Source organism: Megascapheus bottae, chromosome 3 (assembly GCF_031878675.1).
Source record: "Megascapheus bottae isolate mThoBot1 chromosome 3, mThoBot2.hap1, whole genome shotgun sequence".
NCBI classification, from domain to species: Eukaryota; Metazoa; Chordata; class Mammalia; order Rodentia; family Geomyidae; genus Megascapheus; species Megascapheus bottae.
The window spans coordinates 19,590,788-19,603,020 of record NC_143511.1 but is presented as its reverse complement, the minus strand read 5'-3'; the positions used below and the strand labels follow the sequence as shown (position 1 = coordinate 19,603,020).

Below are 12,233 nucleotides of genomic sequence, written 5' to 3'. Positions count from 1 at the left end.
TTGCTTTCTTTCACTGTTTACTGAGTTGCATAGTTCATTTTCTTAAATAACTGTTTTGAGACAAAAATTAGGGGGACCATTGTTAATGTTCAAGGCAAAAGTTTTTCTACTCTACATATCACGTTTAAACAGATCTCACTTGTGTTCTTTTAAGAAATTCAAATGCCATTTACTGTTGAAAATAATAGAGCACTTTAATTGCCACAGAAATATTGTGTGGACTAAGTTCAGCTTGTTGTATGCACATTTGACCTCTTGTTCTTCATATCTTTCATTTGTTTCCTCTATGATTTGACTTTGATTGAAAATATCCTTTGAATACATCTAATCTGTCACATGCTACTGACAAAGTTAAAGTGCCTTTCACTGTTTAGTGGTTCCACAGGTTCCTTGGAAAATATGCCACCTTCCCTAAGAACGTGGGGTTGAAATAAAATGCTGCTTGTGTTGTTTTTAAGTCTCTCTCTCTGTCTTTCCAACTATCCATCTACCCATCTATTCATTCATGCATCCATATACCCACTCACCCATTCATCCATCCAACCATTCATGTAAGAGATAATAAATACGTTGTCAAAACCTGATTGCAGAATGATTGAAGTTTGAGAGGATGGCATGTATATGGGTTCACTATTTGTTCAACTAAAAAATTCTCTCACCTGAAAAATCCATCTTTGCCTTTATGTTCTGTAAGACTGTTGTCATTCAAAAGGCAATATAAATGAAGAGATGTTATTAAAGTTTTATATGATTTGTTATTACAGCTACATGTAAGAATTTCCAGATTTCCCCCTTTGACCTCTTAAATCTCTGAAATAAGGGACAAAATGCTTTTACATAATTTTTGTCTTAAAAATTATTTTGCGACTTAAGAAAATAAAATAGGACAATGGTACACTGTAGCCAGTTGGTTGTGATTATCCAAACATATTGTATTCTGCTCATTTGAAAGAAGTAAAGAAGTCTCCATTCTACTAGCAGGCCCTCTGAGTACTTGGTGAATACAAAGGGAGACAGGAACTTCTGAGTCAATTTATGCAATTCAGGGAACAAAAAGGGCAAAGATTTCTATATAAACAGAATTCTGCAAATAATGTACACAAAGAAATTGCCTTATACAAGAAAAGGATTGCTTCATGCTAATGTTCTCATAATTATTAAATAATGCAACTCCATTTCTTCTAAATTGATTTTCATAAGCTCCAGCATAAGAGTTGTTTCTTAGTTTGTAGGCTATTAAGGAAACATATTTAATTGAGGTCATCCCTTAGCAAAGACAATTCATTAATATACTAATTGCAGTATTTGGAAAAGATATTAAGAAATATCTGGGTTTTGATTTACACTTTTCTAAGAAGAAAGTCGTTTCTTTGTTAATACCAAATTTCTCTTGAAATCATCAAGAATTTGCTGCATGGCCTGGAGTGGAAAACAGTATTCATACTGACTCATTTATAGAAAATCAGAGAAGGGTAGAGAAATGTTTGCCTCCATTATGTTCTGCGTTCCAAAGAAAACAGACCACCTTCTCTGATCTCTTCTGCCAGGAGAAGTTTTCAATAGTCTGGTAAAAATAACATTTCACCTGCCACTATGTCACACCTCTTCTTCCCAAAGTATTGAACATTATTTGGTGTATTTAGACTAATCCACGTACTAAGTGAATGCCTTCTATAATGCCTTCTGAAAGGTTTCATCCCTCCATTTTTAATTTGCATTGGCAATTTGATAATCAAGAACACTGTTGTAAGATAATGTGTAAATGAGAGAAGTTCCCTGTGTGTGTGTGAGTTAATACTAGAGTTTGAACTGCGGGATTTGCACTCTCAAACTTTTTCACCTATGGCTGGCCTTCACTTGCAACTTTCTTGGATTTGTCTGCTCAAGACTGCTGTGAACTGATTTCAAACTGTGATCCTCGGATTTCAGCCTCTTGAGTAGGTAAGGTTATAGGTGTGAACCAGCAGGCCCCTGCTGATCGCTAGATATCACTTGTACCTTTTTAAAAGAAATTACCTGCACAATATATCAACTGTGAGTTTTTCATCTTCATAACTACTAACAAAGACTCAGAAACAAAAAGACATGACTGATCAGCATATCACTGGCTATTTAATATAGAAGTCAATCTTTTGTTAAAATTTTCCTAAAAGATGTGTTGCAAATAAAGGAAGAAAGAAAATATTAGTTCACTAGGTCTTATCTAACTATATTCCACTTTCTCAATTGAAAGCACTGTCATTGTGCAGTGTGATTTCTGTTATTTGATTGCTGGGTCTGTTTTCTCTCACAACCAATCCTTATCTCCTCCTCCTCCTCTTCTTCCTTCTTCCTCCTCCTCCTCCTCTTCCTCCTCTTCCTCCTCTTCCTCCTCTTCCTCTTCTTCCTCCTCCTCCTCCTGCTCCCCCTCCTCTCCTTCTTCTTCTCCTTCTCCTTCTTCTTCCTCTTCCTCTTCCTCTTCCTCTTCCTCTTCCTCTTCCTCTTCCTCTTCCTCTTCCTCTTCCTCTTCCTCTTCTTCTTCTTCTTCTTCTTCTTCTTCTTCTTCTTCTTCTTCTTCTTCTTCTTCTTCTTCTTCCTCTGGCTTGAACTGGGCCTGGATACAATCCCTGAGCTCTTCAGCTCAAGGCTAGTGCCCTACCATTTAGAATCACAGCACGACTTCCTCTCTTTTTATCTCCTTACATGCAGGTGTTTGACCCTGATCTCAGCTCTTTCTGTTTCAATTTTTAACTCGAGAGTTTGGATATCTGTGCTTTTGAAACACACTTAGGTTTAGTCCTAATTCCACTGTTGTTGACCAGATGTTTGAACTAAGGAAGATTAGAGAGGCTGGGAAAGAAAGTCTTTACTTTTAATAGCATAAGAAAAATATTACCTCTTCTAAATGGTTGTTGTTCCATACTTTAAACAATGCTATCCACATACACTGATTAATATAATGTTTTGCCGTTGTAATTGTTAGTTTTATGTCACTTAAGAGAATATTAGTTTTGTTCAATCTATTAAAAAATTTTAAGCTCCAGCTTTTATAAAGAATGTAAAGTTTATTATGACCTTACTGACCCAATAATATGTGTTTCTTAACATGTCTCTCCCATTTTCTTACTAACATTGTATGATCAGAAATACAGCCTTATCAGCCACTGTATTAATAATAATGGTGTTTTCAATGCCCATGAATTTTTGGCAACACACTAAGTGGTATTTCAAGGGTTGACCTAAAGCTCCATGATAGAGCTATTGCTTACCATGTACAAGTTGCTGGATCACACACACACACACACACACACACACACACACACACACACACACACACACACAGAGTAGATCATTGGAGACCCTGAAAACTTGGGGAATTAAAAAAATCTTGTTGAGTGCTTCCCTTCCCCCCTTAGTCTGAAGAAAATGAAGATGAGAATGTAACAAGTATGTTTATTTGGGATGTAAACTGTTCTTTCATTGAGCAAACACTGTGATATGTTTATGAAGCCACGAGATCTATGAGCAAATCCATCACAGTTTATAAGCAGAATAGCTCATCACTCTGGTATGGTAAAAGCAGTTTCTTGAACTCAGAAAACATGCTCTTGATAATTACATTCCTAGAAAGAAGATATTTTTTTTTTGATAACAGGCTGGAAGACCTTGATGGTAACCTTTGTTTCTTCAGGAAACCTTCTCTTTTGTGTCCCAAGAATTGTTTCTAACTACATAGTCATCTCTGCATGAATACTACCTGAAATCAAAGTATTGCTCCATCTATTGTCCCGACCCCCATCTAAATATGATCTTGTATAACTATAACCACATACGTGGTTTCTTCAGCTTTAACATGTTTGACTCCTTTGGAGACTTCTAGGCTCTTCAAGCCTGGACCAATTAAAGAGTATGAAAACATCTCAGGTTCACATCAATAATTTACAGCTCTTATTTAAGTGACCTCTAACCCATTCCTCATTTTTTAGGAAGCATTCTATGCCTTGGAACATCACACACACACACACACACACACACACACACACACACACACACACACACACACACACACTGAGTTTTGAATACCTTTTATTTTATATTACATTATCTAAATGAATGAATCAATTGAATATTTCCTGTCTCCACAATACTGTGGTATGGATGTAAGAAAAAGAAATGAGGTTGTACCAAAATATTTAATGGTAAAGTCAGACTCAACAGAAGCAAAGAAGGTAAAAGGCAAGCTAGTTACTCTCCTTCTCACACACATGTTTTTCATAGACAGCTGGTTTCCTTCAATTTCCATAATTAAAGTTTCAGACAGCATCCCTGTATTCCAAGATGGTTATCCCATTTGTGGGTTGCCTATTTCCTGTACATTTCCTTCCTCCAGCCCACCTCTTGGCCACATTAACATTACTTTCTGTCACAATCATTACTGCAGGTGGTCACACCAGATTTTGAAAAGAAAAAGACATGAAAATCTGTTCAGGTTGCTTTGTGTTAAATTAACAAAGTGAGGGAAGAAAGGCCTGGATTTTTTGCTACTATGAGAGTTCTAAAAAAATGTCTATTTCAGAAATCTACATTCTTTTATTTTCTTTGTAACTTGTGATAATCAAATATTAATTGGCTGACTCTGCAGAGGTTGGAACAGAAAGCATAATGACAGTTTTGAACTTGGAAGTAAAATTGAACTTGGGGGGGAAAAAGTGTTCTGACAATTAAACAAGTGTTTCTGAAATTCTGGGTTAGACTTACTTAAAGTCAGTTTGGGAGACAAAGTCCACATGCATGTTTTAACAGTTAATAATAATTAAGTATGTAGGTAGTGGCTTGTTTAGAGTAATGGAGTGTTTGTGTGTGTGTGTGTGTGTGTGTGTGTGTGTGTGTGTGTGTGTGTGTGTGTGTGTACCTATGTGTTCCAAAGTTCAGGGTTGGAAAAAAGATGAGTAAGCCAAGAAGGCTTTGTGGCAGGAGGTAGGTACAAAGCTATGCAGGGAAAACTGCAAAGAGGGAGAATGGGATTTGGATCAGGAGCTTAGCAGTAGGACTTTCAAGTGTCAGGAAAAAGTCGGAGAGTGGAGAAAAATGCAGATATTTCTAACAAATATGTCATAAGCCCTTATTTTCTGTGGAATTGATATTTATAGCAAATACCTAGTATAGTAATTTTATTCTATCAGAGACTGGTCTTTTTTCCTTCCCTCTCTTCCTTTCCTTCTCTTCTTTCCCTTCCCTCTCCTTCCTTCCCTCTTCCTTCCTTCCTTCCTTCTTTCCCTCCCTCCCTTCTTCCTTCCTCCCTTTCTCATTCCTTCCTTCCTTCCCTCCATGTCCTTTCCTCCCTCATTTTCTCTCCCTCTCTCTCCCTCTCCCTGTTCCTCTCCCTCTCCCTCTCCCTCTCCCTCTCCCTCTCCCTCTCCCTCTCCCTCTCCCTCTCCCTCTCCCTCTCCCTCTCCCTCTCCCTCTCCCTCTCCCTCTCCCTCTCCCTCTCTCTCTCTCTCTCTCTCTCTCTCTCTCTCTCTCTCTCTCTCTCTCTCTCTCTCTCTTGCTGGAACTAGAGCTTGAACTCAGAGGACCTGGTTTTACACCACAGTTGCAGTTCTTTTTAGAGGTTAATGGGAGACAGAAGTTTCCTGCCTAGGCTGGCTTTGACTCAAGATCTTCAACTCTCAGCACCTTGTGTTCCCAGGATTACAGAACTGAGCCATCAGTACCTGGCCGAAGTTATTATTTTTGTTTTCTGACCACCCTGCCTAAAGAAGCTTGGCCAGATGCCTCAGGGTTTGCCTTCATATCTCCCTCAGTCACTCAGCACTCTAAAGGTTTTGTCTATTATTTCTTTTCCACTTCTTTCCTTTAGGACAAAGACCTTACATACTTTGTTCGCCGGGATCCCCAGTATAGTAGGCATATAATAAAGTGTGTGTGTGTAATGAATCACTGCAATGGGGGCTCCCCTGTGCTCAGAGCAGAAAGAGCCTGCTATTCTTTTCCATTTGTTGGGGAATGGAAGCAGAAGGACCTCTGTGAACAGGGAATGTGCTGGCATAGCGGGTGTTGCTATGACGTTCTCAAGCAGTTCATCTCTGCCTTTGTGCCTCTTCAGTGTATCAAGAAGCCGTGGAATAGCACCACTTAGAGGGATATTTCAAAGAGATGGACTTGAAAGGAACAATTGTGTGGGTTGGACAGATGCTAGTAAATGGTATTAGGGAAAGCCTCTGGCTCAGTTCCTTTTTCTGTAAGGCTTTGCTTTGCTGCCATGGCAGAATGAAATTTCTGCACATAATGAGACAAAGTTCTGCATTTTCCATCCTGCCCTTACACACACACATTTTCCTATGGAGTGCCCTTTTCTGGACTTCCCATTAGTCTTTCATTTCCAAAAGACATGTCTCCAAGTCTGTCAACTTACATAAATTATGGTAAAGCAACCATCATTGATGTAGTGCAAGGAGTTTAGAAAATGTGTTAGTTTTTCTTAATCATGGGTGTCTCATAGTAGCACACCTCTAGCTAATTGTACAGAAAACACCTGAGTTGGTTCCAGTTGTGGCAGGATTGGTTCCTTGGTACCTGGCTCAAAAATTATGTAGTCTAAGCTGGAAGTGGTGCTGTGGCTCAAGTGGTAGATTGCTAGCCTTGAGAAAGCCCAATGATGGTGCTCAGGCCCTGAGTTCAAGACCAGGATGGGAAAAGAGTTATATAGTCTATGTTCTTCAGTTACCTTGTTTGGATTTATAATAAAATGATTATTTCTATCTCATTCATACATGCTAATCATAATATTTGCTCTCTTATATGTTCCCCCAAAAGAATATGATATCAGAACAGATAACAGCTGGTGATCCTATCTCTCTCCTCATCTTCCTTGCATTATTTTGCTGGAGATCTCTGTTTCTTCTCTACCAGTAATTTACCCAGTGCTGGTAATTTGAACACATGATCTTAGACAAATGGGTAATACACTTATCATCGAGTAATTTGCAATGTCCTTTTTCTCCTTTAGCATTGCAGTGACAACACACACCCCTGCCAATCAGACATGAATATTGAAGGAGCCTGGAAGAGGGGCTACACAGGAAAGAATATTGTGGTGACTATTCTGGATGATGGCATTGAGAGGACACACCCTGATCTGATGCAAAACTATGTGAGTGTTGGTTTCATCTGGAATTCTTTCTGCTTTGGTATCAGTGGCTTATATTTAGACTCTCAAAATAAAGGAAATACCATGAAATATAGTATTTGATGCAACAGGACTTACTTGTTAAAGGTAAGCTCTCAAGTGTATGGAAAGTTCAAGATAACACTTATACTTCTGGATGCCCTGAATGTCCTGATCTATACTCTTCATAGTGCATATGAAAATTCACAACAATCCCAAGTAGTGATACAAACAAGATGCTCAGACAAAGGATGAAGGACGAAGCAATGTTAATAACAATATTCATAAGACAATATGCTGGAAATGTACTCTACAACTTGGGAGGGGATGGTGGGATGAAAAGTGGAAGAAAAACATTGGGAAAAATAAAATAACAGAAAAGGACAGTAAACTCTTAGTGTCATAGAGTTTTTCTTTTATCTTTCTTTTTTCTTTTTTTGGGGGGTCATTGGGGCTTGAACTCGGCCTGGGTGCTGTCCCTGAGCCCTTCAGTTCAAGGCTACCATCCTACCCTTGAGCCAAGCCCCACTTCCCATTTTCTAGAGGTTAATTGAAGATAAGAGTCTCAGGTCATTTTGTGCCCAGGCTGGCTTTGAACATTGATCCTCAGATCTCAACCTCCTAAGTAGCTAGGACTATAGGTGAGAGCCACTGTACCTGGCTCAGAGAGGTTTTTTTAAATAATCTTTCAAAACAAAGCAAAAAAATGCAAAAATAAGTAAGTCCACATTTGGTTTGTGTGGTTCCATTTTCTTATTCTGAAGCCTTGGCATAAGCAAACCTGTCTCATCATTTTGGTTATTCCAGAGCTTAGAGTATTAGTAAAAGGCTGAATTGTAGGCTGTTTTATAATATATACAGTATCTAAATGGAGATATATTATTTAATAACCATCCCAAGATACCTGATAGAATAGCTAACAATAACTTTAATTGGCTTTCCTGTTAGTTCAGATAATTTTTACACATTCTAGATGTCAAGTAAGAGATAGAGAATTTATCTGGAGAATGAATCAGTGTTTTTAGATATACAGGAGTATTTCCTGGAAAAGTCAGTAATTGAAGACATCTTTAAATGCCACACATTTCAATAACTAGGTACTGAGGGAAAAAAATGTAGCCATGGCAAACCAGGCTGTCCTTTGGTCTGTGTAGAGTACTTCTTCACCTTAAGGGGGAAAATGCAGTCTTGATTATTATTACTGAACCAACACTCTTGCTAAAACCCGCTGATACCAGTGAACCACAAGTGTATTAGTTAACCTAATTTCTCTCTTGCAGAAATGTGTTTAAGAATGCATGAGCCTGTGGGTCAATGGCTAATTAATGACTGTTTCTCCCTCTCATTCTTTCCTCTGCGGTCATAGGATGCTCTGGCAAGTTGTGATGTGAATGGAAATGACTTGGATCCAATGCCTCGTTACGATGCAAGCAATGAAAACAAGTAAGGTTCAAATGACAGGTGGCTGGCAGGGAGGGTTTTCTGAGGCAAAAAAGGAAAGTATTTTCAAAATCCTTGGTATCAAATGATCTGTGATTTACCACATGATGAATAATCATTTTTTTTCTACCAAAGTTCCTGAATTAGACAAAGAATGGTTTACATACTAAGCCTGGCCTGCACAGAGCCCCTGGCTAAGCACTGGCAAAGATTGTAAGATGTCACTCATGAAATAATTAGTCTATGACCCTTTTGTTTAGGGAGAGGAAAAACAGAAGAGTTTCTTTATTCTATTAAATTCAACAAATTTAATTGGATACTACATTCACGGTAATTGCCAGAGGCTTTCTTATATTATTTCTCCTTGCTCTCTTCTTTCTGGAAGTGATTGGGTTTTCCACTGGTGTGTAATGGAACATGAAGAAGGATTAATGCAAGCTAATGGGCTGTGGACTGTGGTACCTTTCCTAGTTAGTTCTAGTTAGTATGATAGTTTTTAGATGAAAATACACCTCCATATGGTAACATAGTATAATTCTTTTGTAAGTAGAAATGGTTTTTCTTACTTAAAATGACTCAGTTTCTTAGTTATTTCTGGTCACTGTATCACATTAATTAAACTATTTTTTCCTTTTATTCCGAAGCTCTTCCAATATAATTTACATTTCATTATATATGTGAATATTTGTTGATGTTACATATGTTGAGAACTACAACCAAACTGCAATAAAAACCATTGTATTATGTGCCATTTTCAAATCTACTATTTTTCTCCATTAGGGGGGAATGCTAAGTTATTATTATATGGTTACATAAGTCATGAAGTTTAGATAAGATGATATGACCTGAAAGTTGTGATGGTCATGTGGGCTTTTTTTTTTTTCATTTCGTGTGAGTTTTTTTTCCCTCACCATCTACAAAGAAATCTCATCAAAGAGACTTCTTTGTAGAAGTATGCTGCTTGTTAATATGACTGGTCAGAATTGGAGGAAAAAATCTTTAATATGCAAATCTATGTAAGTTGACGTATCCAGACTTTCCAAACAAAAAAATGTAGGGACTTGTTGATCTGGATAGATTTATTTTACATCTTGCTTTTATTGCAATGATTAGTGATTTTCACACAGGCAGTGCAGTTTCAGACAGTGTGAGATGATGTTTTCTAGCCTAATTGCAAACTCAGAAACATCACTAGAGACTTCTGAATTATTTAATCTTTAGAAAGACACACTACTGGCATGTATCTCTGGGGGCACTGGGAATATGAGAAACCTTCGTATTTTCAATTTTGCTATAAATCTAGGAAATATTTGATAAAAAATAAGATACCACTGATAACTTTTAATAGACACTTCATTCTGCTGGAATATAACAGGTGTTTTCCTAAAAATAACAGTTTTCTGCAGAATCTGAAAATTCAGAGTAATAAAAAAATTGACTTTGAATCTAATACTTAAAAATGTTCACACACACATTAGTTGAAAAATGACAACTCAAGTTTTTGCATATTAAAATTGAAATAAACACAAAACTGCATAAAGTAAAAGTATACTTGTGTGGCCATCATATATGTGTACCCCTAGGTACTCAAGAGGCTGAGATCTCAGGATTACAATTCAAAGCCAGCCCAGGCATGAAAGTCTATGAGAATCTTTATTTCCAATTAACCAACAAAAAAGCTGGACATATGGAGGTATGGCTCAAGAAATAGAGTATTAGCTTTTCATTAAAATTCAAGTGAGTTGTTGAAGCCTCTTTGTACAACTACATAAGAAAAATAACTTAGTAAATAAGTAAAGAAATGAATGGATAAAATCGCATAAGAAAGAAAAAGTTAAATGAGAATGAGAGGCCCTAAGGTCAAGTCCCATTCCTGGCACCATTAAAAAGAAAAATCAGAATGTAGAGCAGAAAAATACAAGCAGGTGAAGAAAGAGGAGAGGAAGTTAAGCAGAGTGAAGGACTTCAAGTATGGCCTATTTGTAATGTAGGAAGCTCAGTGTTAATGTTAATGTGTCCTAGGAAGTCCTCTGTGAGCAGCATCCAATGTGGCTAAGTATAGATCATTAGGCCACTGAGTGAGTTGTGGGTTTTTTTTTCAGAAGTGACCTAGAGTTTGGGGGGAACAAAATGGTACATAAGCACATGTAAGTTCCATGTGCTCAGGATATTTCCTAGCATGTCAACCATACTAGAAGAAATTGCTCTTTGAAGGCAAGCATTAGAGCAGTACTGAATATATTAGAATTACAAATTCTAGATCATGTTAATACCTGAACTTACACTAGTGCAAATTGGGGGAACAAAGAGCCCCTCCAGAGCTAGAATCCCAAGACCATTGTGTTTGCTGATCTCTCTTCCCAGCTGTATCCAAATCTAGATAGGGTGGTTTTTGCTTTGAGAGGATTAGCTGTAAGAATGACTCTTTCCCCAGATGGCATCTCATCTCACTAACCTTACTAACGAGCATATTTGTGTCTAAGAAAGACAGTTATCTTCAGTATTTGAAAGCCTTTTTGTTCCACATAACCTATTTTTCTAAAATTGTATTCTTTTTCAGCTTCACTTCCCTCCAAGACTTCTGTTCATGAAGACTAACTGTGGTCATGCATACACTGTAGTACTGGTATTTTAGTATGTTTTGTCCCATTCCAAGCATCCTCCTTGAATCCTTGAATATACTAAGAGTTAGATCGCTGGAGGATGCTAACAGCTTTGCATGCTAAGCTTTAAAGTCTTGACAGAGTAATAAGGTACTTTTGAGGTTCAACACCAACACTCCATATCTATGTTTTATGGGAGTTGGCAGCCCCAGGGGTATAAAAATATGTTCTGTCCACAGTAGTTATGTTCTATGTTGTGGTTTTCTTTGCTTACCAAGAGCACATATTCAGGAATTTGTGTTTAAAATATCCTCTTTGCTCATTGGACCATCAGTGTTCATTGAGGGATCTCTCTTTAAATCACAGATTTGTAAGTGGATAATTCTCTTTAGATAGTAGTCATTTAGCCCGAGGATTTGAATTGTAGAGTTAGATACTTGGCTTTTAGCCCTGACCTTCTTTGATTAGCTTTATGGTTTCTCCATCCAACTCCTCTGATCTTTGTTACTTTTTTTTTCAACTCAAAAGTAGCATGATAATACTTACTTCTCAAAAATAACAATAAAACGTGTAAATATGAAGTTGACGGCATAATAGGTGCTAGATAATTGTAGCTGTTACTACTCAAATTATATGTTCTATTCAGATATAGGATTCTTCATAATCAGTTGGAATTACAATTACCTCATTTATGTATGCATATGCACACTTTCAAATCTAAATTATGGCCTAGATGTTTATTTCTAGGTTTAGAGGTTTACATCAAATTTTCTGTTTCAGGGCTAGAAGCCAGACTCATTCACTCCCATCTTTTCTCCTATCTCCCTCAATAGAGTATGAATTTTTGAATGGGTTGTAATATTTTTATTACTTTTTATCAATATTACTTTTTAGTTAACATACTGAAGGAAGGATGACATTGGGGCCAGAAGTGTGGCCTAGTGGTAGAGTGCTTGACTAGCATGTGCAAAGACCCGGATTTGATTCCCTGGTACCACATACGTAGAAAAAGCTGGAAGTAGTGCTGTGGCTCAAGTGGTAGA

The 12,233-nt window shown here is 37.5% G+C and overlaps 1 protein-coding gene across 1 annotated transcript in view; it reads left to right on the top strand.

Moving 5' to 3' along the window:
- The window catches only part of LOC150065030 (proprotein convertase subtilisin/kexin type 5), a 279,024-nt gene that overhangs the window by 108,314 nt on the left and 158,477 nt on the right, over positions 1–12,233 (top strand). Inside the window, exons 4-5 of the mRNA XM_090329624.1 lie at positions 6,989–7,132; positions 8,514–8,590. Of these exons, the coding sequence (XP_090185750.1) occupies positions 6,989–7,132; positions 8,514–8,590 (221 nt within the window). The remainder of the gene's footprint in view (positions 1–6,988; positions 7,133–8,513; positions 8,591–12,233) is intronic.